Source organism: Microcaecilia unicolor, chromosome 3, assembly GCF_901765095.1.
Source record: "Microcaecilia unicolor chromosome 3, aMicUni1.1, whole genome shotgun sequence".
NCBI lineage: Eukaryota > Metazoa > Chordata > Amphibia > Gymnophiona > Siphonopidae > Microcaecilia > Microcaecilia unicolor.
Genome location: NC_044033.1, coordinates 247,731,348 through 247,759,215, shown reverse-complemented (window position 1 = coordinate 247,759,215; position 27,868 = coordinate 247,731,348). Strand labels below are relative to the sequence as shown.

General features: G+C 48.0%; 1 protein-coding gene and 1 long non-coding RNA gene across 2 annotated transcripts in view; both read left to right on the top strand.

Annotated features, from left to right (window-relative positions):
- The window catches only part of LOC115466445, a 28,547-nt gene extending 16,515 nt beyond the window's left edge, over window positions 1–12,032 (top strand). The window contains exons 2-3 of the long non-coding RNA XR_003941554.1: window positions 11,420–11,526; window positions 11,833–12,032. This is a non-coding gene — a long non-coding RNA (uncharacterized LOC115466445). The remainder of the gene's footprint in view (window positions 1–11,419; window positions 11,527–11,832) is intronic.
- A 4,199-nt stretch (window positions 12,033–16,231) lies between these two features.
- On the top strand, window positions 16,232–18,000 carry LOC115464999 (CD9 antigen-like). The gene has a single exon (XM_030195396.1). It carries the CDS (start codon window positions 16,861–16,863, stop codon window positions 17,734–17,736), a length of 876 nt encoding a protein of 291 aa, XP_030051256.1. The 5' UTR covers window positions 16,232–16,860; the 3' UTR covers window positions 17,737–18,000.
- Window positions 18,001–27,868: the final 9,868 nt, after the last annotated feature.

The window sequence follows — 27,868 nt, the reverse complement described above, 5'->3', positions numbered from 1 at the left end:
GGAAAATGTGGGGTGCAAATGCAATAAATAAAATAAAATAAATACACTGGAAGAGAGGAGGAAGACAGGAGACATGATAGAGACGTTTAAATATCTCAAGGGCATTTATGTACAGGAAGAGAGCCTTTTTCAACTGAAGGAGAGCTCTGTAATGAGGGGGCATATGACAAAGATAAGAGGGAATAGGCTTAGGAGTAACCTAAGGAAGTATTATTTCACAGAAAGGATGGTGGAGGCATGGAATGGCCTCCCGGTGGAGGTGGTGGAGTTGAGGACTTTTCCAGAGTTTAAAAAGGCATGGGATAAGCATGTGGGATCGCTTAGGAACAGGAAGAATTAGGGGTTACAGAGGATGGGCAGACTGGATGGGTCATGTGGCCTTTATCTGCCGTCATGTTTCTATGTTTAGTAATTTATTATAAATCGTAATCAGTGTCATTTTGAGGGGACACACAAGCACGTGTTATATTCGTGCAGAGATGTTTTTTTTCTCCTGGTAAAGGGCAACAAAAACAGACATCATGTTATGAAAATCAAGTGCTCAACATCTAGGTGTGGACATTTACACCAGCTATAGGGCTGGAGTAAGTGTTCGCACATCATGGGTTAAACTCAGTGCTTTTCTATAAATGACGCTTGTGAGTTGGGCACCATTTTTTGAATCTGCGCTTAAAAGTTTACGCACTCATCTTTCTAGAGTACCAACTAGGAAGATGTGCACGTAAATGCAAATTGTTGCCAATTGTTGCCCATTAGTGCCAATAAATGATTGTTTGCATCCAATTATTGGCATTGATTGGCTCCTTAGTCAATTAAATTTGCATGCACAATTTTGAGTGCTTATATAGAATTTACTAGCAAATATAAGTGCATTTTCTTCAACTCGCACTTGAATATTAGACCAAAAAAGTAGACACCAGCTTACCCTCTAAAGGGGTATTCTAAAAGTAAGGAGTCAACATTTAGGCACCCAGTATGTGTCGAAATGATCAGAGTACCAACATGGACTCACGCTAATATTCCAGCTAGGCACCACTCTATAACCTGGTGCAGAATGTGAATGGAAGTTTTGCATGTAAATTATCATTGTAACATCAAGAGAATTCCGGCTGTGCACAATAAATTTAAAGTTATATACTGGTTACGTTAGTATTCTATAATAGAAAGTAGGTGCTTCTTTATAGAAGGGTGAATTTGATATACCACCTTTGTCATTTACATATTATATACAGATACTTTCTCTGTCCCTAGTGGGCTTATAATCTAGGACTTTGTACCTGGGGAATGGAGCTCTTCAGCTTGGAGAAAAGAGGGCTAAAGGGAGATATGGTAAAGGTCTATAAAATACTGTTGCTGCAGACTGAAAGTGGATTCCAAAGCTAAGAATGTGTTTTCTTCAGCTGCTATTATAAAAGTGCTTTTATCCATAACCTAAAGATGTCGTTTCCTGAGAGTGACTGCATGGAATCTCATGTCACATCTGGGTGATGCTCTATGTGGCATTAAATAAATCAGTAACTAGGGCCAGGGGGTAGGGAGAGGAGCTCAGAAGCCAGCAGTATGCTGCCATAAGGCTCCCAGGTCTGAACTGAAGGAAACATGTGATTGTTAGTGGTAACACCAGGGGAGTGACTTACAAGTGCATTCACTCTGCAGCTCCTCAGTACCTCTCCACTCTTATCTCTCCTTACACTCCTCCCTGGGAACTCCGTTCATTGGGTAAATCTCTCTTATCTGCACCCTTCTCCTCCACCGCTAACTCCAGACTCTGTTCCTTTTATCTTGCTGCACCATATGCCTGGAATAGACTTCCTGAGCCGGTACGTCAAGCTCCATCTCTGGCCGTCTTCAAGCCTAAGCTAAAAGCCCACCTTTTTGATGCTGCTTTTAACTCCTAACCCTTAACTCACTTGTTTAGTACCCATATTTTAACATTCCCACCTTAGTAATTCCCTTATCTCTTATTTGTCCTGTTTGTCTGTCCTAATTAGATTGTAAGCTCTGTCGAGCAGGGATCGTCCCTTCATGTTCAAGTGTACAGCATTGCATACGTCTAGTAGCGCTATAGAAATGATAAGTAGTAGTAGTAGTAGATTGTTAATGGTAACATCAGGGGAGTGGTGTTACCAATAACACGTAACATTTCGTGGTGGTGTTATCATAACATTGACCTTTTCTATAGCAGCATTAGGTGTACACAGCACTGTTCTATTACATCAGATTAAGAAAGTCCCTGTTCCTTTGTGGTACTGTAGTCATGGGATGAATGTGAAATGCTGTGTCTGTGCTACACTCAGGGGATGTGGGCTCTACAAAAGACAGCTACGACGATGTGTTTTTGCTTTATGGGAAATGCACATAATGACCAACAAGCACCCCTACACCCACCCGGTCCCTACGCATCATAGTAACATAGAGGGGCATAATTGAACGGGGGCGCCCCTCTCTAAGGACGGCGCCACGAAGGGGCGGGGAAACCCTTATCGAAACAAGATGGGCGTCCATCTTTCATTTCGATAATACGGTCAGGGACGCCCAAATCTTGACATTTAGGTCGACCTTAGAGATGGCCGCCCTTGGTTTTCGCCGATAATGGAAACCTCATCTCAAAAACGGCCAAATCCAAGCCATTTGGTCGTGGGAGGAGCCAGCATTTGTAGTGCACTGGTCCCCCTCACATGCCAGGACACTAACCGGGCACCCTAGGGGGCACTGCAGTGAACTTCACAAATTGCTCCCAGGTGCATAGCTCCCTTACCTTGGGTGCTGAGCCCCCCCCAACCCCCCCCCCCCCCCCTCAGGTCCGCCTGCCTGAAGTACACTGCACCCACTACAACTGCACCAGGGACCTGTATACTGCTGTGATGGACCTGAGTATGGCATTTGAAGCTGGCATAAAGGCTGGCAAAAAAGTATTTTTAACCTGTTTTTTATGGTGGGAGGGGGTTAGTGACCTCTGGGGGAGTAAAGGGAGGTCATCCCCGATTCCCTCTGGTGGTCATCTGCTCAGTTCGGGCATCTTTTCACGACTTGGTCATGAAAAAAAATGGACCAAGTAAAGTCGGCCAAGTGCTCATCAGGGACGCCCCAACAAGATAAACTCATATGTGCTACTTTTTGTGTATACCTTACCTTGATTTGTATCTGTCATTTTCAGGGCACAGACCGTAGAAGTCTGCCCAGCACTAGCCCCGCCTCCCACCACCGGCTCTGCCACCCAATCTCCGCTAAGCTTCTAAGGATCCATTCCTTCTGAACAGGATTCCTTTATGTTTATCCCACGCATTTTTTAATTCCTTACCGTTTTCATCTCCACCACCTCCCATGGGAGGGCATTCCAAGTATCCACCACTCTCTCCATGAAAAAATACTTCCTGACATTTTTCTTGAGTCTGCCCCTCTTCAATCTCATTTTGTGTCTTCTAGTTCTATTGCCTTCCCATCTACGAAAAGGTTCGTTTGCAGATTAATATCTTTCAAATATTTGAACGTCTGTATCATATCACCCCTGTTTCTATTTTCCTCTAGGGTATACATGTTCAGGTCAGCAAGTCTCTCCTCATACGTCTTGTAACTCAAATCCCATACCATTCTTGTAGCTTTTCTTTGCACCGCTTCAATTCTTTTTACATCCTTAGCAAGATACGGCCTCCAAAACTGAACACAATATTCCAGGTGGGGCCTCACCAACGACTTATACAGGGGCATTAAAACCTCTTTTCTTCTGCTGGTCACAGCTCTCTCTATACAGCCTAGCAATCTTCTAGCTACAGCCACCACCTTGTCATATTGTTTCGTTGCCTTCAGATCCTCAGATACTATCACCCCAAGATCCCTCTCCCCATCCGTACCTATCAGACTCTCCCCGCCTAACACATACGTCTCCAGTGGATTTCTACTACCTAAGTGCATCACTTTGCATTTCGTCGCATTGAATTTTAATTGCCAAACCTTAGATCATTCTTCTAGCTTCCGCAGATCCTTTTTCATGTTTTCCACTCCCTCCCGGGTGTCCACTCTGTTACAAATCTTAGTATCATCCACAAAAAGGCAAACTTTACCTTCTAATCCTTCGGCAATGTCACTCACAAGTATATTGAATAGAATCGGCCACAGCACCGATCTCTGAGGCACTCCACTACTCTCCTTTCCCTCATCCGAGCAAATTCCATTAACCACCACCCTTTGGCATCTGTCTGTCAACCAGTTCCTAATCCAGTTCACCACGTCGGGTCCTATCTTCAGTCTGTCAAGTTTATTCAAGAGCCTCCTGTGGGGAACCGTGTCAAAAGCTTTGCTGAAATCTAAATAGATTACATCTATAGCACGTCCATGATTCAATTCTCTGGTCACCCAGTCAAAGAATTCAATGAGATTCGTTTGGCACGATTTCCCTTTGGTAAAACCATGTTGTCTCTGATCTTGCAATTTATTGGCTTCCAGGAAATTCACTATCCTTTCCTTTAGCATCGCTTCCGTTACTTTTCCAATAACCGAAGTGAGGCTTACCGGCCTGTAGTTTCCAGCTTCTTCCCTATCACCACTTTTGTGAAGAGGGACCTCATCCGCTGATCTCCAATCCCACGGAACCTCTCTCGTCTCCAAAGATTTATTAAACAAATCTTTAAGAGGACCCGCCAGAACCTCTCTGAGCTCCCTCAATATCCTGGGGTGGATCCCGTCCGGTCCCACGGCTTTGTCCACCTTTAGATTTTCAAGTTGTTCATACACACTCTCTTCCGTGCACGGTGCTATATCCACTCCATTCTCATATGTACTTTTGCCAGTCAATCGCGGTCCTTCTCCAGGATTTTCTTCTGTGAAAACAGAACAAAAGTATCTATTTAGCAAATTTGCTTTATCTTCATCATTATCTACATAGTGGTTAGCAGCATCTTTCAGTCTCACATATACACAAAATTCCACCCCATCACCCTGCTACCAGAATAATGCTCTTTGGACACTTGTCCTCAGGGCCAGTGGCGTAGCCAGAAGTCAATTTTTGGGTAGGCCAACAGGTTGGATGGGTGGGCACTAGACAGTGGTGTGCTGGTAAATGTTTAACAACAGGCTCTCTCCCCGGTCCACCTCTGCGCCCGTCCACCTCCCCTTAAAAATTGCAGAGCTGGCTATAGCCGGGGAGAGAGCCTGGGGGGGGGGGGGGGCAATGCATTACTGTCTCCAGGAAAAAAAAATTAAATGATCCCAGGTTCCAATTTAATTCATGTTTAATGTGGGATAAAATGCCATAAATAAGTAAATAAATATAAACTTTTAATGTTGAGCACCTGATTCTCAAAGTGGACATATTCCAAACACTATAATGAAAATAAAATGATTTTTTTCTACCTTTGTTGTCTGGTGACTGTTTTTCTGATCATGCTGGCCCAGTATCCGATTCTGCTGCTATCTGTCCTCTTAACTCCGTTTCCAGGGCTTCCTTTCCATTTATTTCTTTACTTTCCTCCTTTCTTCTTCATTTCTTGCTCTATATCCATAAGTAAAAGCTGGGTCCTCTGCAGACTTGACTGTCTAGTGGATCCAGCTTCTGCCTATTTTCTTCATCCATGTGCAGTTTTTCTCCTCTCTTCCTTTTCCCTCATCTCATCTCCTTCCTCATTCTTCCATCCCCTCCATCCATGTCCAGCATTTCTTCTCTCTCCCTTCCCTCTCATCCATCCATGTCCAGCAACCCTCCTCTCCCCTTCCCTCCATCCAGCAACCCTCCTCTCCCCTGCCCTCTCCTCTCCCCTTCTTCCACCATGTCCAGCAACCCTCCTCTCCCCTTCCCTTCATCCAGCAACCCTCCTCTCCCCTGCCCTCTCCTCTCCCCTTCTTCCACCATGTCCAGCAACCCTCCTCTCCCCTTCCCTCCATCCAGCAACCCTCCTCTCCCCTTCTTCCACCATGTCCAGCAACCCTCCTCTCCCCTTCCCTTCATCCAGCAACCCTCCTCTCCCCTGCCCTCTCCTCTCCCTTTCTTCCACCATGTCCAGCAACCCTCCTCTCCCCTTCCTTCCATCCCGCAACCCTCCTCTCCCCTTCTTCCACCATGTCCAGCAACCCTCCTCTCCCCTTCCCTCCATCCCGCAACCCTCCTCTCCCCTTCTTCCACCATGTCCAGCAACCCTCCTCTCCCCTTCCCTTCATCCAGCAACCCTCCTCTCCCCTGCCCTCTCCTCTCCCTTTCTTCCACCATGTCCAGCAACCCTCCTCTCCCCTTCCCTCCATCCCGCAACCCTCCTCTCACCTTCTTCCACCATGTCCAGCAACCCTCCTCTCCCCTTCCCTCCATCCAGCAACCCTCCTCTCCCCTTCTTCCACCATGTCCAGCAACCCTCCTCTCCCCTTCCCTCCATCCAGCAACCCTCCTCTCCCCTTCCCTTCATCCAGCAACCCTCCTCTCCCCTGCCCTCTCCTCTCCCCTTCTTCCACCATGTCCAGCAACCCTCCTCTCCCCTTCCCTCCATCCAGCAACCCTCCTCTCCCCTTCTTCCACCATGTCCAGCAACCCTACTCTCCCCTTCCCTTCATCCAGCAACCCTCCTCTCCCCTTCCCTTCATCCAGCAACCCTCCTCTCCCCTGCCCTCTCCTCTCCCCTTCTTCCACCATGTCCAGCAACCCTACTCTCCCCTTCCCTTCATCCAGCAACCCTCCTCTCCCCTTCCCTTCATCCAGCAACCCTCCTCTCCCCTGCCCTCTCCTCTCCCTTTCTTCCACCATGTCCAGCAACCCTCCTCTCCCCTTCCTTCCATCCCGCAACCCTCCTCTCCCCTTCTTCCACCATGTCCAGCAACCCTCCTCTCCCCTTCCCTCCATCCAGCAACCCTCCTCTCCCCTTCTTCCACCATGTCCAGCAACCCTCCTCTCCCCTTCCCTTCATCCAGCAACCCTCCTCTCCCCTTGCCCTCTCCTCTCCCTTTCTTCCACCATGTCCAGCAACCCTCCTCTCCCCTTCCCTCCATCCCGCAACCCTCCTCTCCCCTTCTTCCACCATGTCCAGCAACCCTCCTCTCCCCTTCCCTCCATCCAGCAACCTCCTCTCCCCTTCTTCCACCATGTCCAGCAACCCTCCTCTCCCCTTCCCTCCATCCAGCAACCCTCCTCTCCCCTTCCCTTCATCCAGCAACCCTCCTCTCCCCTGCCCTCTCCTCTCCCCTTCTTCCACCATGTCCAGCAACCCTCCTCTCCCCTTCCCTCCATCCAGCAACCCTCCTCTCCCCTTCTTCCACCATGTCCAGCAACCCTACTCTCCCCTTCCCTTCATCCAGCAACCCTCCTCTCCCCTTCCCTTCATCCAACCCCTTCCCTATTCCACCATGTGCAGCAACCCTCCTCTCCCCTTCTTCCACCATGTGCAGCAACCTCCTCTCCCCTTCTTCCACCATGTCCAGCAACCCTCCTCTCCCCTTCCCTCCATCCAGCAACCCTCCTCTCCCCTACTTCCACCATGTGCAGCAACCCTCCTCTCCCCTTCTTCCACCATGTGCAGCAACCCTCCTCTCCCCTTCTTCCACCATGTCCAGCAACCCTCCTCTCCCCTTCCCTCCATCCAGCAACCCTCCTCTCCCCTCCTTCCACCATGTCCAGCAACCCTCCTCTCCCCTTCCCTCCATCCAGCAACCCTCCTCTCCCCTTCTTCCACCATGTCCAGCAACCCTCCTCTCCCCTTCCCTCCATCCAGCAATCCTCCTCTCTCCTCTCCCCTTCTTCCACCATGTCCAGCAACCCTCCTCTCCCCTTCCCTCCATCCAGCAACCCTCCTCTCCCCTTCTTCCACCATGTGCAGCAACCCTCCTCTCCCCTTCTTCCACCATGTCCAGCAACCCTCCTCTCCCCTTCCCTTCATCCAGCAACCCTCCTCTCCCCTTCCCTCCATCCAGCAACCCTCCTCTCCCCTTCTTCCACCATGTCCAGCAACCCTCCTCTCCCCTTCCCTCCATCCAGCAACCCTCCTCTCTCCTCTCCCCTTCTTCCACCATGTCCAGCAACCCTCCTCTCCCCTTCTTCCACCATGTCCAGCAACCCTCCTCTCTCCTCTCCCCTTCTTCCACCATGTCCAGCAACCCTCCTCTCCCCTTCCCTCCATCCAGCAACCCTCCTCTCCCCTTCTTCCACCATGTGCAGCAACCCTCCTCTCCTGTCTGCCCTGTTTCCTTCCGCCCGCCCGCCCGCCGTACCTTTAAATATTATAGTTTTGCTGGAGTCGCGGGCAGCCGGCATTGAAGACATCGGCAGGCTTACGCCGGTTCCAGCAGCCTTCCCTTCCCTCGTTGCAAGTCGGATGATGGCTCCGCCCTCGTAGAAACAGGAAATACGTCAGAAGAGGGCGGAGCCATCATCCGACTTGCAACGAGGGAAGGGAAGGCTGCTGGAACCGGCGTAAGCCTGCCGATGTCTTCAATGCCGGCTGCCCGCGACTCCAGCAAAACTGTAATATTTAAAGGTACGGCGGGGGGCGGGGCAGTGGCGGGCTGGGGAGGCAGATGCGGGATCGGAGCTCAGCCTGCTCCCTCCGCTCCACTGCCTCCACTGCTGGGTGGGCCTGAAACAAAACTGGGTGGGCCTGGGCCCACCCAGGCCCACCCATGGCTACGCCCCTGCTCAGGGCTGATCAACCATCAGGCAAGATTAGGTGCACACACATACCAAAACACACACAAAAGTTGAATAAACACAATAGACCAGTAGTTCTCAACCCAGTCCTCGAAACACAGTCAGTCAGGTTTTCAGCATAACCACAATGAATATGCATGAGATCATTTTGCATGCATTACCTCCATTGTATGCAAATCTATCTCATGCATATTCATTGTGGATATTGTGTCCTGAGGACCAGAATAATAAACCCCTGTGGTACACAAATGTTCATGCATGAATAGGGACAGATAGGGCTGGAATCTTATTTTTCTTAGCTCAAACATTTTAATTATTTTGAATATGAACAGTGTACAGAGAAAATAATTGACTCATACAAGCATGAACGGAAGAAAACATAGTAACATAGTAACATAGTAGATGACGGCAGAAAAAGACCTGCACGGTCCATCCAGTCTGCCCAAGAAGATAAATTCATATGTGCTACTTTTTTTATTTGTACTGTCCTCTTCAGTGCACAGACCGTATAAGTCTGGCCAGCCCTATCCCCGCCTCCCAACCACCAACCCCGCCTCCCAACCACCAGCTCTGGCACAGACCGTATAAGTCTGCCCAGCACTATCCCTGCCACCCACCACCGGCTCTGGCACAGACCGCACAAGTCTGCCCAGCACTATCCCTGCCACCCACCACCGGCTCTGGCACAGACCGCACAAGTCTGCCCAGCACTATCCCCGCCTCCCAACCACCAACCCCGCCTCCCAACCACCAGCTCTGGCACAGACCGTATAAGTCTGCCCAGCACTATCCCTGCCACCCACCACCGGCTCTGGCACAGACCGTATAAGTCTGCCCAGCACTATCCCCGCCGCCCAACCACCAGCCCCGGCACAGACCGTATAAGTCTGCCCAGCACTAGTCCTGCCTCCCAACCACCAGCCCCAGCACAGACCATATATGTCTGCCCACACTAGCCCCGCCTCCCAACCACCAGCTCTGCCACCCATTCTAGGCTAAGCTGCTGGTTGGGAGGCGGGGCTAGTGTGGGCAGACATATACGGTCTGTGCTGGGGCTGGTGGTTGGGAGGCGGGACTAGTGCTGGGCAGACTTATACGGAAGAAAAGAAAACAATTATATACGACAAAACAAATTAAATGAGTGGATTAATATTGTGAGAGAAATAGTCTTTTACTGCTTTCTTTCTATATTTTCATGATAGTCATATTCCTTTACGATTTTTCAGATACTCTTGGCTCATATTTATAGACTGTACAAACTGTGTTCCACCAAACAATTGAATGTAGACGTGATATCTTTCCAGTTGCTGAACAGTATTAAGGCAAAAGCCTTGGGCTGTCTTAGCTCTGCAGCCCCCACTAATTAAATTCACCTCCCGACCCCTGGTCTACTGTCCCTGTCTCCTCTCCTCTCCTCTCCCTCCCTGTCTCGGGGAAGTACCAGCTTATCTGCAGCCTTGGCACACTGCCGTACCCTATGCTGTGTGCCAGCTGCTGGAGGGACTGCTGAGTCAGGTTAGGCCTCCTTGGCTGGAGATGATAAGGGTGGGGTTGTCAAACTGGAGTACAAGAGACCTCTTGCCTTGTCTACTGAGTCATGAGACAACCATCTCCGCTATGCTGGATGCTCCTCTGGCCACAGCTCCAGAAACAATCGAGTGCACAGGTCCTTGAGAGATCCTGCCCTGGCTCCCCCAGACCAAGTCACTGAGATCTGGCAATGGCCTAACACTGCAATGCATTCTCAGTGATGTAGTCTTGCCTTGACTCCATAGTAAGGGAAAGGAAGAGGCTTAGAAAGCAAGGAGCTAACCAGTAGAAAGTCCACCACTTGCCCAGGAAGTATCCTCTCTGGCCAGAGCTGGCAATAGGGCATCGATGATAGTTCATGCCATTTGTGGCTTATTACATGCATTAGATTTTTGGTGGTCCTGTTTCTTCTTGCTCCTTTAGAATGCCTGCTAGCTCAGAATCTGCCTCTGTTTAGGTTATCCGTAACTCATTGTCAGCACTGCCTTTCCCCTTGATCTGCAAGGAAATGGGTGTGGGCAGAGACCTCTTAACCATCAGGAAGACTAGGCAATTGCCTGCTACAAAAGCCTCAGTGGGGGGTGGGGGCAATAAAGAGCAGCTTTACTCAAAGAAAAGCACCAGATCCTGACGGCCACACAAATTCAAAGAACTTGTACCTCAGGGAGGGCAACAGTCTTCAAATTACCCCTTTACTGGTGTCTATCACTTTTTCAAACTGCCTTCATGATACATATTAAATATTGTTTCATATAGAAAGTATGATGCTCAACAGCGTGATTTTATAAGATCATTCTGAGAGGGATGGTATTAGGGGGTGATACGACTTTGTAGATTAACTATGAACATCTCGGGGAGGACTGAAAGGTCTGAAAATGATAGGGGGGGGCACAAGTTTGAAGCTTTGCCTAGGGTGCCTGGTACACTTACCCTGGTCCAGTCTGGGTCGGCACATGGCAATAGGATTGGAAGGGGAGTTTGTACTCCAGCAAAGCTGGCCATGATTGCAAACAGAGGGAGAAATGGGGAGCAAACATACCTCCCAGAATGAACTAAAACAAATATCTGATGGGTAAATGATTATAACAAGATAATTACTACCATGCAAACCATTGTCTCATATAAGGTGTGGATGGATAGAGAGGACGATTAAATTAGGGCTCTATGTTAATATCCCATCCCCCCACCAAAAAAAACTGTTTTAAGCTGTACCTGCTCATTGTGTCTTTTTATCCCCCTCCCCTCCACCCCCCCCCCCCCCCACCCCCCCAGTATGACAGGAAAAGGTGAAAAGAGCTGCCAGGAAGCCATCAAGGCCTACCAAGCCTGCATGAAATCTCTGAGGATCAAAGAGTGACAGCTGTGAGACCCTTCCCTTGGTGAGACATTCTGTGACAGCCCACATCAATCTTTTACACAGCTTAGCAAGCCTCTTTGTCTTTCCTGCACTTCCTCAGACATTTTTCACATTCCTACAGGTAGGCCTTCAGCTCTGAACCATACTCCTGCCCAAAAGCATTCCGACCCTCTCCTCTGCTTTCATGCTGCATCCCACAAGTACCCTCCATCCATTCTATTTCTCACGTTCTTTAGTGGTCTGTTTTCTCTCTTCCAGTTCAGTTTATCACTATTGGTTGTTTGTTTCAAATTTTCCTTTTAGCCCATTATTTTTTTCTCCTCTACAGGCAAGGGCCATTTCCTGTTGATGACTGCAAGGGATCAAGAGGGAAATCGCGATGAGTGGTCTGAAGGCCATACTCAGGAGCTCTGGCCCGTGTTTTCTTTCTGTATGAATGACAACACCTCACAAGCATGGGCCCAGAGTTACGGGTGCTCTTCCAAGGATGTCTGTACCATGTATTGAAATAAAACTCTGTGCTACTACTGTTTCTTGGTATTTATTGGTCCAAGGTGGCTCCAAATCACCTGAAGTAATCTTGTTTCTCCTCTATACCCCCACACTGAGATTAAAGAAATATCCAGTACCTCCAGGATAGATTTGAAGTCCCTGGCTGCCCTGGGTTGTAGATCTGGGGAACTGGGTACAATTAACCTCTGCAGCTCCGTATGACCTTGAGCAAGTCATCTAGTCTTTCACGGCCTGCAACTCACTCACAGCAGGCTCACAGCCAGGCTCTGCCGTAAGGGCAGCAGGAAGTGTGTCACAGTGGGAGTTTCTGGCAGAACTGGCTGTGAGCCTGTGAGTGAGTGTTGCAGCACCTGGCTCTAAAGTGGCAGTTCTTTTTTTTTTTTTTCAGTGCTCAGAACTCAGGGAGGTAGCGAGTCAAGCAGGTGGCCGAGTAAGAAAAGAAGTGAGCAGGGGGTGGGCGCTCTCAGGAAGATACAATTTCTTTTTGTTCCTGCCCCAAATTCGAGGAGGGCAGGAGGTACCGACAGAGGAGGCAGGGGAAGGTCACGGTTTTCCCAAGCCTCTTATATGGGGCGCCTTAGAGCGTGATTTATTGCTATTTTGAAAACTTTTAAAATTTTTACATTTCAGGAATTTATTAAAAAAATATATAACCTACTCTACCCCAAAAGTTTTAGGCGGGGGACAAGCAATAACATACACAATAATAATAAACAAACAAACAAAATCAAGCAGAAACCAAACAAGACAAAATAAAATGCAATTAAAATATCATTAAAATATCAAATAACATAAAAAAACACTGCAACTTAACTTTAAAATGCTGTTACCACGTCATCCATCTAAACAAAAAAAAAAAAAAAAGAGAATATCAAATACCATCAAAAGCTTGCTGAAATAAAAATGTTTTAAGGATTTCTTAAACACTTCTAAACTTTTGAGAGACCATAAATTAGTAGACAAAGAGGGGCATAATCGAACGCAAACGCCTATCTCCATGGGCGTTTATCTCTGAGAACGGGTCCGTGAAGGGGCGGGTCGAACCGTATTTTTGAAAAAATGGACGTTTTTCAGCTGGGCGTGTTTTTTTTAGCGATAATGGAAACTAAAAACGCCCAGCTCAAAACGTCCTAATCCGAGCCATTTGGTCGTGGGAGGGGCCAGGATTGGTAGTACACTGGCCTCCCTGATATGCCAGGACTTCAGAAAAAGCTCCCACATGCATAGCTCCCTTACCACGGGTGCTGAGCTCCCAACCTCCCTCCCCCAAAACCCACTACCCACAAATGTACAACACTACCATAGCTCTTAGGGGTGAAGGGGGCACCTACATGTGGGTACAGTGGGTTTTGGAGGCCTCCCATTTACCAGCACAAGTGTTACAGGTAGGGGGGGGATGGGCTTTTGTGCACAAAAACGAGTATGGCGGTGTAGTTCATGCCAAGCACAAGAGACAGCATGATATTTAACCCGAGTCCCTGAAGAAAGTAGTGAAACCCGTGGTGTCGGGCGCGACTAGGGGAATTCTATTGGACTTTTGTTATTGGCAGTTGAGGAACATCGGGGCGCTCCACCATTTTTTTGAAAAAAAGCGGACAAAAAATTTATTCAAATCAACACACTGAGAGAGGGAGCTGGCCTATGAATCATCTTAAAAGATAAGTTTTGATTGATTATTGAGCACCGTGTATTATTATTATTATATTTTTTTATTTTCATTTTGGGTAGCACAGTTGGACTGTTACAATAGCACATACATGCACATATTAGAAATGGAGGAGTGGCCTAGTGGTTAGGGTGGTGGACTTTGGTCCTGAGAAACTGAGTTCAATTCCCACTTCAGGCATAGGCAGCTCCTTGTGACTCTGGGCAAGTCACTTAATCCTCCATTGCCCCATGTAAGCCACATTGAGCCTGCCATGAGTGGGAAAGCAGGGGTACAAATGTAACAATAAAAAAAAAATTGCCCAATGAAAGAGATGCTATCCCACCAAGCAATAAAAAACTATATGATATTGCTTTGAAAGTGGTGGTGAAAACTGAGGGCTTTTTCAAACACTAATTGGTGACATTAACATTAAGTTACCACTTACAAATGTGCTGGGAGTAAGGAGAGTCTACAGTCTGGCAGTATCAGTTATAAGTCTTTTGTTTGGTATTGTATTTGGACTGTTTTACTTTAGACTTTAAGAAGGGGAGTATATATTGTTCTAGATTGTACTGGAGGCACAGCTTAAGGAGGTCATGTGGATTTATATTGCTCTTTCCCTATTGGTTTTGTCTGGCAAATAACAGATTCAGATCAGCGCACACACTAAAAAATAGAATTGGGGGTGTGTACGGGAGGCAGAAAGTAGCTGTGTTCTGGATTAATTGGTTAGCACAGCTACATCAGCGCACCAACAGATGAGTACATGTTTAGCGCCTGAGCCCTTACAACTAGAAAATAACTGTCTGTAAGTGATCATGCACTAATGGCCACACGCTATTGGGGAAATTAGTGTGTGGCCATTAATGGGCATAATGGAAAATGGGGCCAATTTTATTATCATGCTAAAAGTGGCCTCAGCAAGCAGGAAAGCCCCGTGCTGGAGATAGCACTGACCACTTTTGAGCACAGCTTACTAAAAGGGTCCCTATGACTGTTAAAAACTGTCAAAAATGAAAATTTCTAATCTATATAAATAAAATCCCCCTCAGACATTCTGAATCCCCCTCAGACGTTCTGAAGCTCACCTCACTCCAACTGTGGCTCCTGACCTAGGCTATTTGGACTCCCGCACTCAGCCACGCCCATCTGCGCCCTAGGCCACGCCCCATCTGGACATAAAAACCACTCTCAACGTTCCATTGACCACTGACGTCAATGAAGCCAGTTCGTTTGTTCGAAGCTCTGTAGCACAGTCTGTGGGCCCCGCCCTCGCGTCAAACGTAATGACGTTGAGGGCGGAGCACATTCAAGGAGCCAATCAGTAGCCGAAAGCAGGAGAGAGGGCGGAACGACGAAGAGGAGGCGGGTTCGAAGCTCTGTAGCACAGTCTGTGGGCCCCGCCCTCGCGTCAAACGTCATGACGTTGAGGGCGGAGCACATTCAAGGAGCCAATCAGTAGCCGAAAGCAGGAGAGAGGGCGGAACGACGAAGAGGAGGCGGGAGAGAGGGCGCAATGTGGAAGAGGAGGCGGCCCGGCAGCGCTTCTACACACTACGAGGAAAACCTGGCTAGCGCCCGTTTCATTTCTTTCCGAAACGGGCCTTTTTTACTAGTCCTATAATAAAAAGCACCTCCAACATTCTGAAGCTGATTCCGTGGCACTGTGGCAGTGTAGGGTTCGTAAGTCTGTAGTTCAGCGTTTCATTGGCTCTCACTGTCCCTGCCCTCACGTCGAGGAAACGGAACGCTGTATAGTTGCCAAGCAAACAAACGCGACATCACAGGAACAAAGAACCAATCAGACAGAACGGAACTTGGAGGAGGGAAGTGGAGTGGATTGAATCTCTAACAAACAATCATATACAGGGAGGTATGAACATCAGTGGAGGCAAGTGCACAGAATGGAAGGGAAGACAAACATTTAATCACTTTGTCACTCACACACATCTCACACACATACACACACACACACACACACAAAATCACTCTGTGTATCTCTCTCTTACACTGTCTGTAAAACACACTGTCACTCTCAGTCTCTCACATGGGCAACTGTATGTTGCATTCTCACGAGTAAGGAGCTCTTCTGATGTGATTGTTAAACTGATTGAAGGGCCTGAACAAGGAAAACTTTTACAACATTGTAACACAGTTTACACAAAAACTATTGTATATAAAGAAATCTTACACATGTAAACAACAATTATATTCAGAATACAAAAGTGGAAACATTAATGGCAGGAACTCATTACATTGCTAGCGCCCGCTTCATTGCGTTAAGAAACGGGCCTTTTTTACTAGTAAAAAATAAAGATTAAAACTAAAGAATTACTGTTAACTGTTTTCTTTTCATTGTTTTCTCATTGTTGTAATAGTTTAGTCCTTTGTAAACTGTTTCAGACTCCTGGATAGCACAGTATATAAATAAATGATGTTATGTTACTTGTACTTTGTCAATATAGGAATATATCATGGCTGGATTTGCTGCTATATTTGTATCATATAGTTTATATTAATTGTGTTTTATTGTATTTTTAATCTGATTTTATGTGTTTTAATTGTACCTTGCCTAGATTTTATGGATAGTGCGGGTAATAAATATTTTGAATAATTAAATGCTTGCACCTAAACTGTACACATTTATATACCTGGTTATGCTAATATTCCATGACGGAGAGAGTAGGTGCTTCTTTCTAGAGTTGCCCTCTAGGTGATGTAATAACTAGGATTCTGTCCCCCAAAGACTGTGAAAACTGCCTCCACACCATCCTCACCCTTGCCTAACCTGGGAAGTGCAAGTTCTCACCTGTGAATTGAGCCCAGGTCCTCCACCTCTGCATGGAGAATAGATCGGGCTGGTTCTACTACTACAAATCATTTCTACAGCGCTACCAGTCATAATTCACAATTGAACATGAAGAAAGACAGTCCCTGTTCTCATCTGATACTGTGGAGGGAGCAGTGTATTAAGACCGCAACAGGAAGTGATGATGAAAGATGCCAGCAAGAAAAGGAAACCAATATTAAATATAAAGCCACAGAACGAGAGATCCGTGCTCTGTGCAGCAAGACCCACGCTGGAAGAATTACACTTTCCTGACACTCCCGCCAAAACGCTTTTTAGAAAGGAAGGGGGAGAGTTCAGAAGAAACATTTGCAGAAGCTGATAATTCACCCCCCAGGATCCTCATCATGGTTGTCCAAGGAGGGACCACTTGCGCTAAAATGCTTCTGGTGGTCTTTATTTCAATTCTGGTCCTCTGTGGGTTGCTGGTCTTAGTTTCTGGCTTCTGTTTGTGGTTGAACATGGTAGTTGTGGATAAGGACTTCTTTAACACCACTTACTGTGATGCCATGTACATTCTGATGTGGACTGGTGCCTTTGTGACGCTGCTGGGGATTCTGGGGTCTGTTGGTGCAGATCGGGAGTCCACAGGTATGCTGGCAGCATATATGCTCCTCCTCATGGCTGCTCTGGCAATCGAGGTGTCTGCGGTCGCTATGATCTTCATCCACCAGGATGAGGTGGTCACTAGACTTCAGAATCAGTATGCTGATGCATACCTCAAGCTCCAAGAGGCACAGAAGGCATCTCTGAAAATTTCCCAGATCCTAAGGAGTCTGTCTCCAAAATTAACCCTGAATAGCCTGCATCATAGGCTGGATTGCTGTGGCATGACAGATGTCGTGGATGAGATCGTGACTGACATCTGCCCCAAACAGTCAAAACTGGGCATTTTAAGGGTGCGATCCTGCCCATCTGCTATCACTTCCATTTTCCATATGAATGGCAGCATCATCCTGGGAGAATGCATTGGACTATGTGTGGTGATCATTCTGGCAATGGTGTTGACTGAGGTGCTCTGGGCACAGATAAAAAAGAACAGACAACAGCCAGAGCAATGCACCCAGCCCATCATTATGACCACCGCCTGGGCGTACCCACAGCAGCAGCAGCAGCAGCACTGCACCCCACTGGTCATCCCAACCACACCTGTGGAAGCGAACCCACCTTGTGAGGAAGCATGCCCACCTTATGAAAGTGACGAAGAGTCAAACAAAATCTAGCATGATCTGGTATTCATACCGCCCTGGACGGGATGAACTTCTTAAGGCAAGACCAATTCCCCTTCCAAACAGTGCTGTTTCTCTTGCAAAACACCAAACACACCTGGAATTCATCTATCAAAGAACTGTCTTTCTGTGCTAAAACTGACTTCAGCAAAGATCCTGGGAATACTGCAAGGGACTGGCACCTTGATGCACCTCACACTTGATGTTTTTGAACTTACCACAGTGATGAAGGCTGTTGTGATCTATTTGCCATATATCAGTCATTTTATTTATTTATTTTATTTAGATTTTGGCTTACACCTTTTTCAGTAGTAGCTCAAGGTGAGTTACATTCAGGTACACTAGATATTTCTCTGTCCCAGGAGAACTCACAATCTAAGTTTGTACCTGAGGCAATTGAGGGTTAAGTGACTTGCCCAAGATCACAAGGAGCAGCAGTGGGATTTGAACCTGCCACCTCTGGATTGCAAGACCAGTACTCTAACCACTAGGCCACTCTTCCACGCCCATGATATACAATGACCTCTGCTGAATTTGTTTAAACCTCTTTTTAACTGGTTGAAAGCCTTGTGGAGTTCAATCTGTCTTTATATACAAAGAATGTGTTGTATAGCTAAGGATGATGGATTAAGTACTGGTAATGTAAGCATTAAAGAAAAAAAATGGCTTACCGGAAAGAGATAGGGAAGGGTGGATTTTTTTTTAGACATTTCAGCATGCTTTGGATGGATATGGAAGTAGGTGGTGAGAAAAAAACAAGGGGGAGGGAGAGTGTTGACGTTGAGTTGCATAATATGAGAATTTATTTGCTCCCCTAGCCAAAGTGGAGGAATCTTAGGGGCCTTTTTACTAAGCCGCATAGCTCATACGCACGTCCTATGCGCATTAATTTTGAACTACTGCCCAGCAACCGGGTGGCCTGGGCGGTAATTTCATTTTTGATGTGCGTCTGATCAGTTCACTAATTAAAAATACATATTTTTATTCTATATATAGATATAGATCTGTATTCTGGTACTGCAGAGTAAAAGTATAGTCAAAGTTAAGAATGTGTTTTTTCAGCTGCTATCATAAAAGTTAAAAGTATTTGAATCCACAAAGAGATGATATTTCCTGAGAGTAACTGAAAGTAACTGCACTGGATGTCAAGTCTTGGTCTTTGTGAAGCTTTGTGTGACACTGAAAGAATCAGTAACCAGGACCGGGGGGGGGGGGGGGGGGTAGGAAGGGGCGCTCAGAAGCCAGTTGTACACTGCCTTGAGAGTCCCAGTCAGATCTGCACTTGGCCCCTCAGCTATATGGGGTGGAATCACCGCTACTAACACTGAACATTTCTATAGCAGTACTAGGTGTACACAGCACTGTACTGTTACATCAGATTGAGACAATCCCTGCTCCTTTGTAGTACTGTGGTCATGGGATGAATGTGAAACTCTGTGTCTCTGCTGTACTCAGGGGAATGTGGGCTCTTCTATAGACGGAGGATGGATATGGGACTCAGCTTGAAGATGTGTTTTTAGCTCGGTAAGAAGTATACTTAATGACTCACACACACCCTGTCCCTATGCATCATATACACAAATTAATTAACAAGCCGATCAGCACAGATAATTGGTACTTAACCAATTAGTAGCACTAATTGGCTTTAATTAGAATTTACATGCACAGCTTTCTAGGCGTATTCTACAACGTGGTGTGTGTAAATTCTAATGCGCACATTCAAAAAAGAGGTGTGGATATGGACGTGGAATAGATAGGTTGTGGGCATTTCAAAAAAACTATACACACTATTATGGAATACACCCAATCTGCACCTTACTTAGGTGCAGGTATTGAGGCCTGATTTTAGGTGGCCTAAATAGCCGTGTCTAAATTTTAAGCACAAGAACGATGTGTGCGCATCCTATATAATAATTTGCACCTCCAACGTTCCATCGCTGTCTGGCTGCCTGGGTTCGTAACATCTCATGGCGTCAGCCAGCCTCCAGCGTTCCATTCCCCCTCACTGCCCCGCCCTCATGTCAAAATGTAATGACGTCAGAGGGCGGAACAGTGAGAGGGAAGGGAACACTGGAGGCGAGCTGATGTCAGGATGTTACCAACGGAAGGGAAGTCAGCCAGAAAACAATGAGGTACAAAGGAAGAGAGAATCGTGGCACATCGAGGGGAGGGCAGAGCAGAGCAGACTCGATGGACATGGATGGGATGGGAGGAGAGGACAGGAGAGAAGAGAATCGCTGGACATGGAGGGGAGGGCAAGGGAGAGACAAAAAATTGCTTACAAGAGAGCCTTCCTAGGGCCCGTTTCATTGTTGAGGAAATGGGCTGGGTTCCACTAGTATTCTATAAAGTACATCTAACTTTAGGCGTAATTTATAGAATCACGCTAAGTGCATGGTTTTTCAGTGCTGATTTTTAAGGCATCATTGATGGAATTTGGCCCATTAAGAATTAGTTGACTATACTGTAAATTTATGTACAATACCTGGCATATAGTATAGCCCTATGATACAGGTATAAACTGTTTAGCAGATTTGCTTTCCTCAAAAGTATGTGAAGACATGAGAGGTCAGACAGTGACCTATTCAAGCTACCTCCTGACCGACTTTTGCTTGTTAGATACACATCTGGACTGTATCATTTTATGCACCTTCTGCCAAATAGGTAGTGCTAAAGGGCATCACTCATTAGTGATCTTAGTTTCAGACTACTTCAGTTGCTGTAGTCCCATTTTCCAATGAGAAATTGAACTGTACATGCAAAGATGCAGTGTGCGGAAACCCAAACTGGTCTCCTCCCCCATCCCACCACTGGGATCCAGCATCTCTTCCTCTGTCTTCCCCCATCCAGTCTCTCTCTCCCCCCCCCCCAGTTGTAGCTTGGCATCTCCATGTTCCCTCTCCCTTCAACAGTACAGCTTATCCCATCTCCCCAATCCACCAACAGTGCATAATCTCCCTCCCTCTCTATCCTTCTTCTCGTTCCTGCCATAATCGGAATCTCTCCTCCCCTTACCCCCACCATAGTTAGCATCTCCCCACTCTTTCCCATTCCATGTCAGAATCCCCTAGTCTGTTCCCCAGTCCGCCACCTCCTGTGGTCCCACATCTCTTCCTCTCTCTTCCCTCCATCCCATTGTCTAGCATCTCTCCCGCCCCTCCCAAGGCTATTCAAAGTTGTTGAAACTCATGCAGACTGTGAAAAATTGCAGGGAGACCTTAGGAAATTGGAATACTGGACATCCAAACGGCAGATTAAATTTAATATGGACAAATGCAAAGTGATGCACATTGGGAAATGCTAGGGTGGTGGACTTTGGTCCTGGGGAACTGAGTTTGATTCCCACTTTAGGCACAGACAGCAAATTGTGACTCTGGGCAAGTCACTTAACCCTCCATTGCCCCATGTAAGCCGCATTGAGCCTGCCATGAGTGGGAAAAGCGTGGGGTACAAATGTAACAAAAAAAAACAACCCCAAATTATAGTTATCTAATGCTAGGGTCCATCTTGGGAGTCAGCACTCAAGAAAAAGATCTAGGTGTCATTGTAGACAATAGTGGCAGCGACCAAAAAAGCAAACAAGATGCTAGGAATTATTATAAAATGGATTGTAAATTAAGACCAAGAATATTATAATGACTTTATATTGCTCCATGGTGTGACCTCACCATGACTATTGCATTCAATTCTGGTCACCATATCTCAAAAAAAGATACAACAGAATTATCAGGAAAGGCTAAAGAGGTTAGGGCTCCTCAGCTTGGAAAAGAGACGGATGATGGGAGGTATGAATAAGGTCTAAAAAATCATCAGTGGTGTAGAATGAAGTAAATTGATTTTTTACTTGTTCCAAAAAGTACAAAGACGGATACTCAATGAAGTTACATAGAAATAATTGTAAACAAATAGGAGGAAATATTTTTTCACTCAATGAATAGTTAATTTCTGGAACTCATTGGCAGAGTGTGGTAACAGTAGTTAGTGTATCTGGGGTTAAAAAGGTTCAGATAAATTCCGGGAGGAAAAGTCCATATTCTGCTATTGATATAGACATGGGGAAGCCACTGCTTGCCCTGGGATTGGTAGTATGGAATGTGGCTACTATTTGGGTTTCTGCCAGGTACTTGTGACCACTGTTGGATGTAGGATACTGGGCTAGATGGACCACAGGTCTGACCCAGTATGGCTATTCTTATGTTTTCATTCCTCTCACCCACATCCTGGTATCTCTCCTTCCACTCTCCTCCTGTGATTTGGTAAGGCCCCCTTTCCCCCTCAGTGTACCTTCAAGTTTGCATCTACTTCTAAATATCGCCAGCAGTAACAGGCAGAAAGACACACACACTGCGCAGCCCCGGAGCCTTCCTTCTGACATAACTTCCTGTTTCCGGCAAGGCATATCAGAGGGCACTTCTCTGGAGTGGCTGCAGGTAACATGTGTAAATGCTGCCTGCAAGTGATATTTAGAAGTAAATGCAAGTTTGAAGGTACACCAAGAGGGTAAGGGGGACTTATGAATCATGTGATGATAGTGAAAGGAGAGACCTAGACTGTGAGTGACAGGGATTAGGAGAGGGAGAGATCCCAGATCGCAGAGGAGAGTGGGAGAAGTTGCAGCCCCTAAAATTGTGCCACCCTAAACAACTGCCTGATGCTATACCTGGCCCTGGCTTAAGATGTTACTGTGACGTCCACTGACACAGGCACAGTGGATTCAGAAGCCATTGCCCTGAAATTGCTCCTGCACCTGATACCAGAGCTGTTCTGGAGAGCCCACAACTGCAGCAGCTTATGGGACTGAAAGAAGAGTTTGCACAAATCATGCAATTTCCCTGTGTCTTTCTTAATCCTACCTATACACAGATGGTAATGGTAGCATTATTCTCTGATTTTTAATGCACTCTGATCGAAGCTGTTCATTTTCAGGTGAAGATGTAATTGTTTCTGGTGTATTAAAAAGGAAAGCATTTTGTGTTTACCTTAACACACTGCATATAACTCCTTTATTAAACACTCTAGCCCCTGAGATATGCTTTCTAGTTTCTTATCAGTGGGTTTTCCCCTGCTTTGCTCCTTTTGTTGTGGTTGTCTTTCTTTTCTCACAAGTTTAAATAAGTTAGAACATAAACTCCTGGAAAGCCCTGGGCTTCCAAAGCACATCACTGTTTATTATAACATGCACATTTCCAGTTTTAAAAAGTGCTGGGGGGGGGGGGGGGGGGGGGGGAGAGACAGAAGAGAAAGCAGTGGCACATGGTGAGGGGGTTTCAGAGAACCTGGAGGTATGGGGTAGGAAAGATTTGAGAAACAGAGATTAATGGCATAGGGCAAGGGAGGTTGAGAGAGGCTGTAGCAGCATCACAGCCCTGCATAGTACTAGTCACAAAACTAAGATTAAATAAACCAGAGGCCAATTTATTACATAATGCAATTGCACTGAAGCCCTCCATAGAGCTCAGTAGTGCAATTCAAAGCTGTAAGTCTTCATGCTTCAAGAATTATGTGCTAAATTTGTCATTGGTCTGTGTCTTTTTCATCAAGGTGAAATTAGATCTTACCTGCTAATTTTCTTTCCTCTAGACCCTCCAGACCGGTCAAGACGCATGGGTTATGTCCTCCTACCAGCAGAGGGAGACTGAGAAACACTGAGCTTTTGAATACTGTATATATAACCTGTGCAGTACATCCACTAGCCAGTATAACCCTGACAAAGCAGAGAAAACAAAACACCAACTAGAACTAACAACCCCGTACGTGGTCACTGCCAACTGGACACTTTCTTCATATCTTTCATTGTGCCCTTCGTATTGTGTGTGCTTCCACAGGTGGACTATCAAACACGGTCACACCTGACCAGACTTATCCAAACAAAGTCTGAAACCATAGAAACCACACTCAACAGCTGCCAAGATAGAACAACTGACAACAGACAACAGACCTCTCGGCCTACATTACAGACAGGGCGTGCCTTGACCGGTCTGGAGGGTCTAGAGGAAAGAAAATTAGCAGGTAAGATCTAATTTCACCTTCCTCCACGACCCTCCAGACCGGTCAAGACGCATGGGACGTACCCAAGCAGTAATATCCTAAGGGCGGGATCCACGTAGGCCCGAGGTCAACACTGCAGCTCCAAAACCTGCCTCGTCCTTGGCATGCACATCAATCCTGTAATGTTTAACAAAGGAATGCAATGACGACCAAACCGCCGCTCGACAAATATTTAACGGAGGAATCATACTACTCTCCGCCCAGGAGGCCGCCATTCCCCTGGTAGAATGAGCCGAAAATTCCTTAGGGACCACGCGGCCCTTCAGCAAATACGCCGAAGCAATTGACTCCTTCAACCATCTAGCTATCGTAGCTTTGGAAGCTGCCGCGCCCTTCCTTGCACCACCATGGAGAACGAACAAACGATCAGAAAGCCTATAGTGTCGAGTTCTGGAAATGTAACAGCGCAAGACTCTTCGCACATCTAACTTGGCCAGTCGGCGCTGCTCTGCATCCCCGGCCAAGTCACCCAAAACTGGCAAGGAAATCACTTGATTCACATGAAACTCTGAGACCACCTTGGGCACAAAGGACGGCACCGGGCGCAACGAAACCTTCTCCTTGGAAAAAGACAAAAAGGGCTCTCTACAAGACAAAGCCTGAAGCTCTGACACCCGCCGAGCTGAAGTAATAGCCACCAAGAACACCGTCTTTAGGGACAGATCCTTATCTGAAACAGAAACCAAGGGCTCAAACGGCGGCCTCACCAAAGTATCCAAAACGAGATTCAAATCCCACGGAGGCACCATCCGCCGCCGGGGCGGGCGCAGTAACTTAACACCCTTCAAAAATCGAACCACATCAGGACTAGAAGCTAACGACTTTCCCTGGAGCTTCCCACGGAAACACGACAACGCCGCCACCTGCACCTTCACAGAGGACAAGGCCAAACCCCTGTCCATACCATCCTGTAAAAACTCCAAAACATCTGTCACCGACGCCCGAAAGGGAAGAACGTGCCTACCTGCACACCAATGCTCAAAAACTCTCCAGACCCGGACAAACGCCAGCGAAGTGGACTGCCTACGCGAACTCAACATCGTATCGATAACTCTGGACGAAAAACCTTTCTTCCTTAACCTGTGCCTCTCAAGAGCCAGGCCGTAAGCGAGAACCGATCCGGATCTGGCATAACTATCGGTCCCTGACACAACGCCCCTGAATCTGACAACGGCAGAGGATCCGCTATCGCCAACCGTACCAGATCTCCGTACCACGGCCGACGCGGCCAATTCGGGGCTAACAAAATCACTTGTCCGGGGTGCCGAGCGATGCGTTGAATCACCCGACCGACCAACGGCCATGGGGGAAACACATACAGCAACTCCTGCGGCCACGGCATTAGGAGCGCATCTATGCCTTCCGCTCGAGGATCCCTCCGGCGACTGAAAAACCTCTGAACCTGAGTATTGCGGGCCGTTGCCATGAGATCCATCACGGGAAGTCCCCAGACCGACACAATGCGATTGAACACCGACCGATGAAGCGACCACTCTCCGGGGTCTAGAGCATGCCTGCTTAGGTAATCTGCCTCCACGTTGTCTACCCCCGCCACATGTGCCGCGGAGAGCGCTAGAAGATGAACCTCCGCCCATTGACACAACAGCGCCGCCTCCTCCGCAACTGCCTGACTCTTTGTGCCCCCCTGACGGTTGACATAAGCCACGGCGGTGGCGTTGTCGCAAAACACCCGGACTGCTTTCCGCACCAGCACCCTCTGAAACGCCTGAAGCGCTAGACGAATGGCCCGGGTTTCCAAACGATTGATGGACCACTGAGCTTCTACCTGAGACCAGCGTCCTTGAGCTACCTGACCGAGACAATGAGCTCCCCAGCCCAGAAGACTGGCGTCTGTGACAAGAACCACCCACTGCGGAGCCTCCAACGGCATTCCCTTGTCCAGATTGCCTGGATCTAGCCACCACTGGAGACTGAGGCGTGGGGTTACCGGCAGCTGAAGGCGTACATCCAACTCCTGCGACAGAGGCGCCCACCGACTGAGAAGAGCTGACTGCAGCTGCCGCATATGCGCCCGGGCCCACGGAACTACCTCTATGGTGGCCGCCATTAACCCCAGGACTTGCAGGTACTCCCGGGCCGTCGGAGCCGCCTCCGACAGAAATAGCCGAATCTGACTCTGCAACTTGCGAATCCGGGGGCCCGGCAGAAAGACCCGACCGTTCCTGGTATCGAATAGAACTCCCAGGTACTCCAGCGACTGCGACGGCCCCAGGTGACTCTTGCCGAAGTTCACTACCCAGCCCAGCGACTGAAGAAACTGTACCACTCGAGCAGTGGACTCCTCGCTCTCCGACTGGGACTTGGCCCGAATCAACCAATCGTCCAGATACGGGTGCACCAGAACACCCTGCTTCCGCAAGGCCGCCGCCACTACCACCATGATCTTGGAAAAGGTTCGCGGAGCCGTTGCTAATCCGAAAGGCAGAGCACAAAACTGAAAATGCTTTCCTAAAACCACAAAGCGCAGAAATCGCTGATGGGCGGCCCGAATGGGGATGTGCAGATAAGCCTCCGTCAAATCCAAAGACGTGAGAAACTCCCCTTCCTGCACCGCGACAATGACCGACCTCAATGTCTCCATGCGGAAAGAGGGGACTCTGAGGGCTGCATTGACTGCCTTCAGATCTAAGATAGGCCGAAAGGCATCCTCCTTCTTTGGGACCACAAAATAGATTGAATAGCAGCCCAAGCGGCGCTGAGCGGCGGGAACCGGTACCACTGCCCCCAGACTGATCAGCCGCGCCAAAGTGTCTCGCACTGCTGCTCGCTTGAGCCTCGAATGACAAGGGGACTCCAGGAACCTTTCGGGAGGCGAGCCGTCGAACTCCAGAGCGTATCCGTCTCGCACCACTTCGAGAACCCACTGATCCGATGTGATTTGGGCCCAGTCCTGGTAAAACTGACTCAGCCGAGCCCCTACCCGAACCAGAGCCTGGACCCGCACACCTTCATTGTGAATTACGCCCCGAGACCTATCCTCCCGCGGAGAAATCACGGCCTCCGCGCCGATTCCCCCGAAAGGACTGTGTTCGCTGGAAGAACCGACCTCTAAAGGCCCCACTAGTCCTCCCGGGCCTATACCGGCGAGCCTCCTTAAACCGACCTCGGGAGGAAGTGCCCCTAGACGCCGCCTTAGGCCGAAAATCCGGAAGACGAGGGGCCTTGGCATCGCTGAGACCTTTCACCAACTTATCCAAATCCTCACCAAAAAGCATGGACCCCTTAAACGGAAGCGAACAAAGCTTAGCTTTGGAGGCCGCATCTGCGATCCAACCTCGCAACCACAGTGCCCTACGTGCCCCCACCAGCATAGCCATATTCTTGGCCGAGGCACGGAGCAAATCATAAAGCGCATCAGACAAAAAGGACGATCCCATTTCCAATTTGGCTAATTCCTGTACCCCGGAGGTCCCAACCTCCACCGAGTCATCAAGCAGTTTCTCGGCCCAACAGAAACACGCCCTTGCCACCAGCCCCCCACAAATCGAGGCCTGCAGGGCCAGGGCCGACAAATCAAAACTCCGCTTGAGGAAGGCCTCAAGCCTCCTATCCTGGGGATCCCGGAGAGCAGTCCCCCCCGTCCACCGGTATAGCCGTGGCTTTTGTAACTGCTGTCACCACCGCATCCACTGTGGGAGCCTTAAAGGAATCTCTATCTTCCTGTGGGAGCGGGTACAGCCTAGACATCGCTTTAGACACTTTACAGGGAGAATCCGGCGAATGCCACTCTTGAAACACCATATCCCGGATGTCCTTATTCATGGGAAAGGACCTAGCCTGCCGCTGAATCCCCTTAACCAAGGGGTCCACCTGTCTAGCTTCCCCCAAAACCGCCTCTGGCTGTTCGAACTTAAGGGTGGAAGAAACCTGCTCAATGAGCTCCGCAAGCTCTTCCCTGTGAAAAATTCTAACTACAGAGGGATCCTCCCCAGGGACCACCAACTCCGGATCCTGCGGACCCTCAAACCCCTCAGGATCCGCGATATCACTCAAAGCACCTTCAGACCCTACAGGGGAGAATCCCTCCTCGTCGTCCCACTCAAACCGAGGCCTCTTA

Bases quoted from the DNA above. Each gene is read 5' to 3' on its own strand.
- LOC115464999 (XM_030195396.1), top strand. From the start codon at position 16,861: ATGGTTGTCCAAGGAGGGACCACTTGCGCTAAAATGCTTCTGGTGGTC.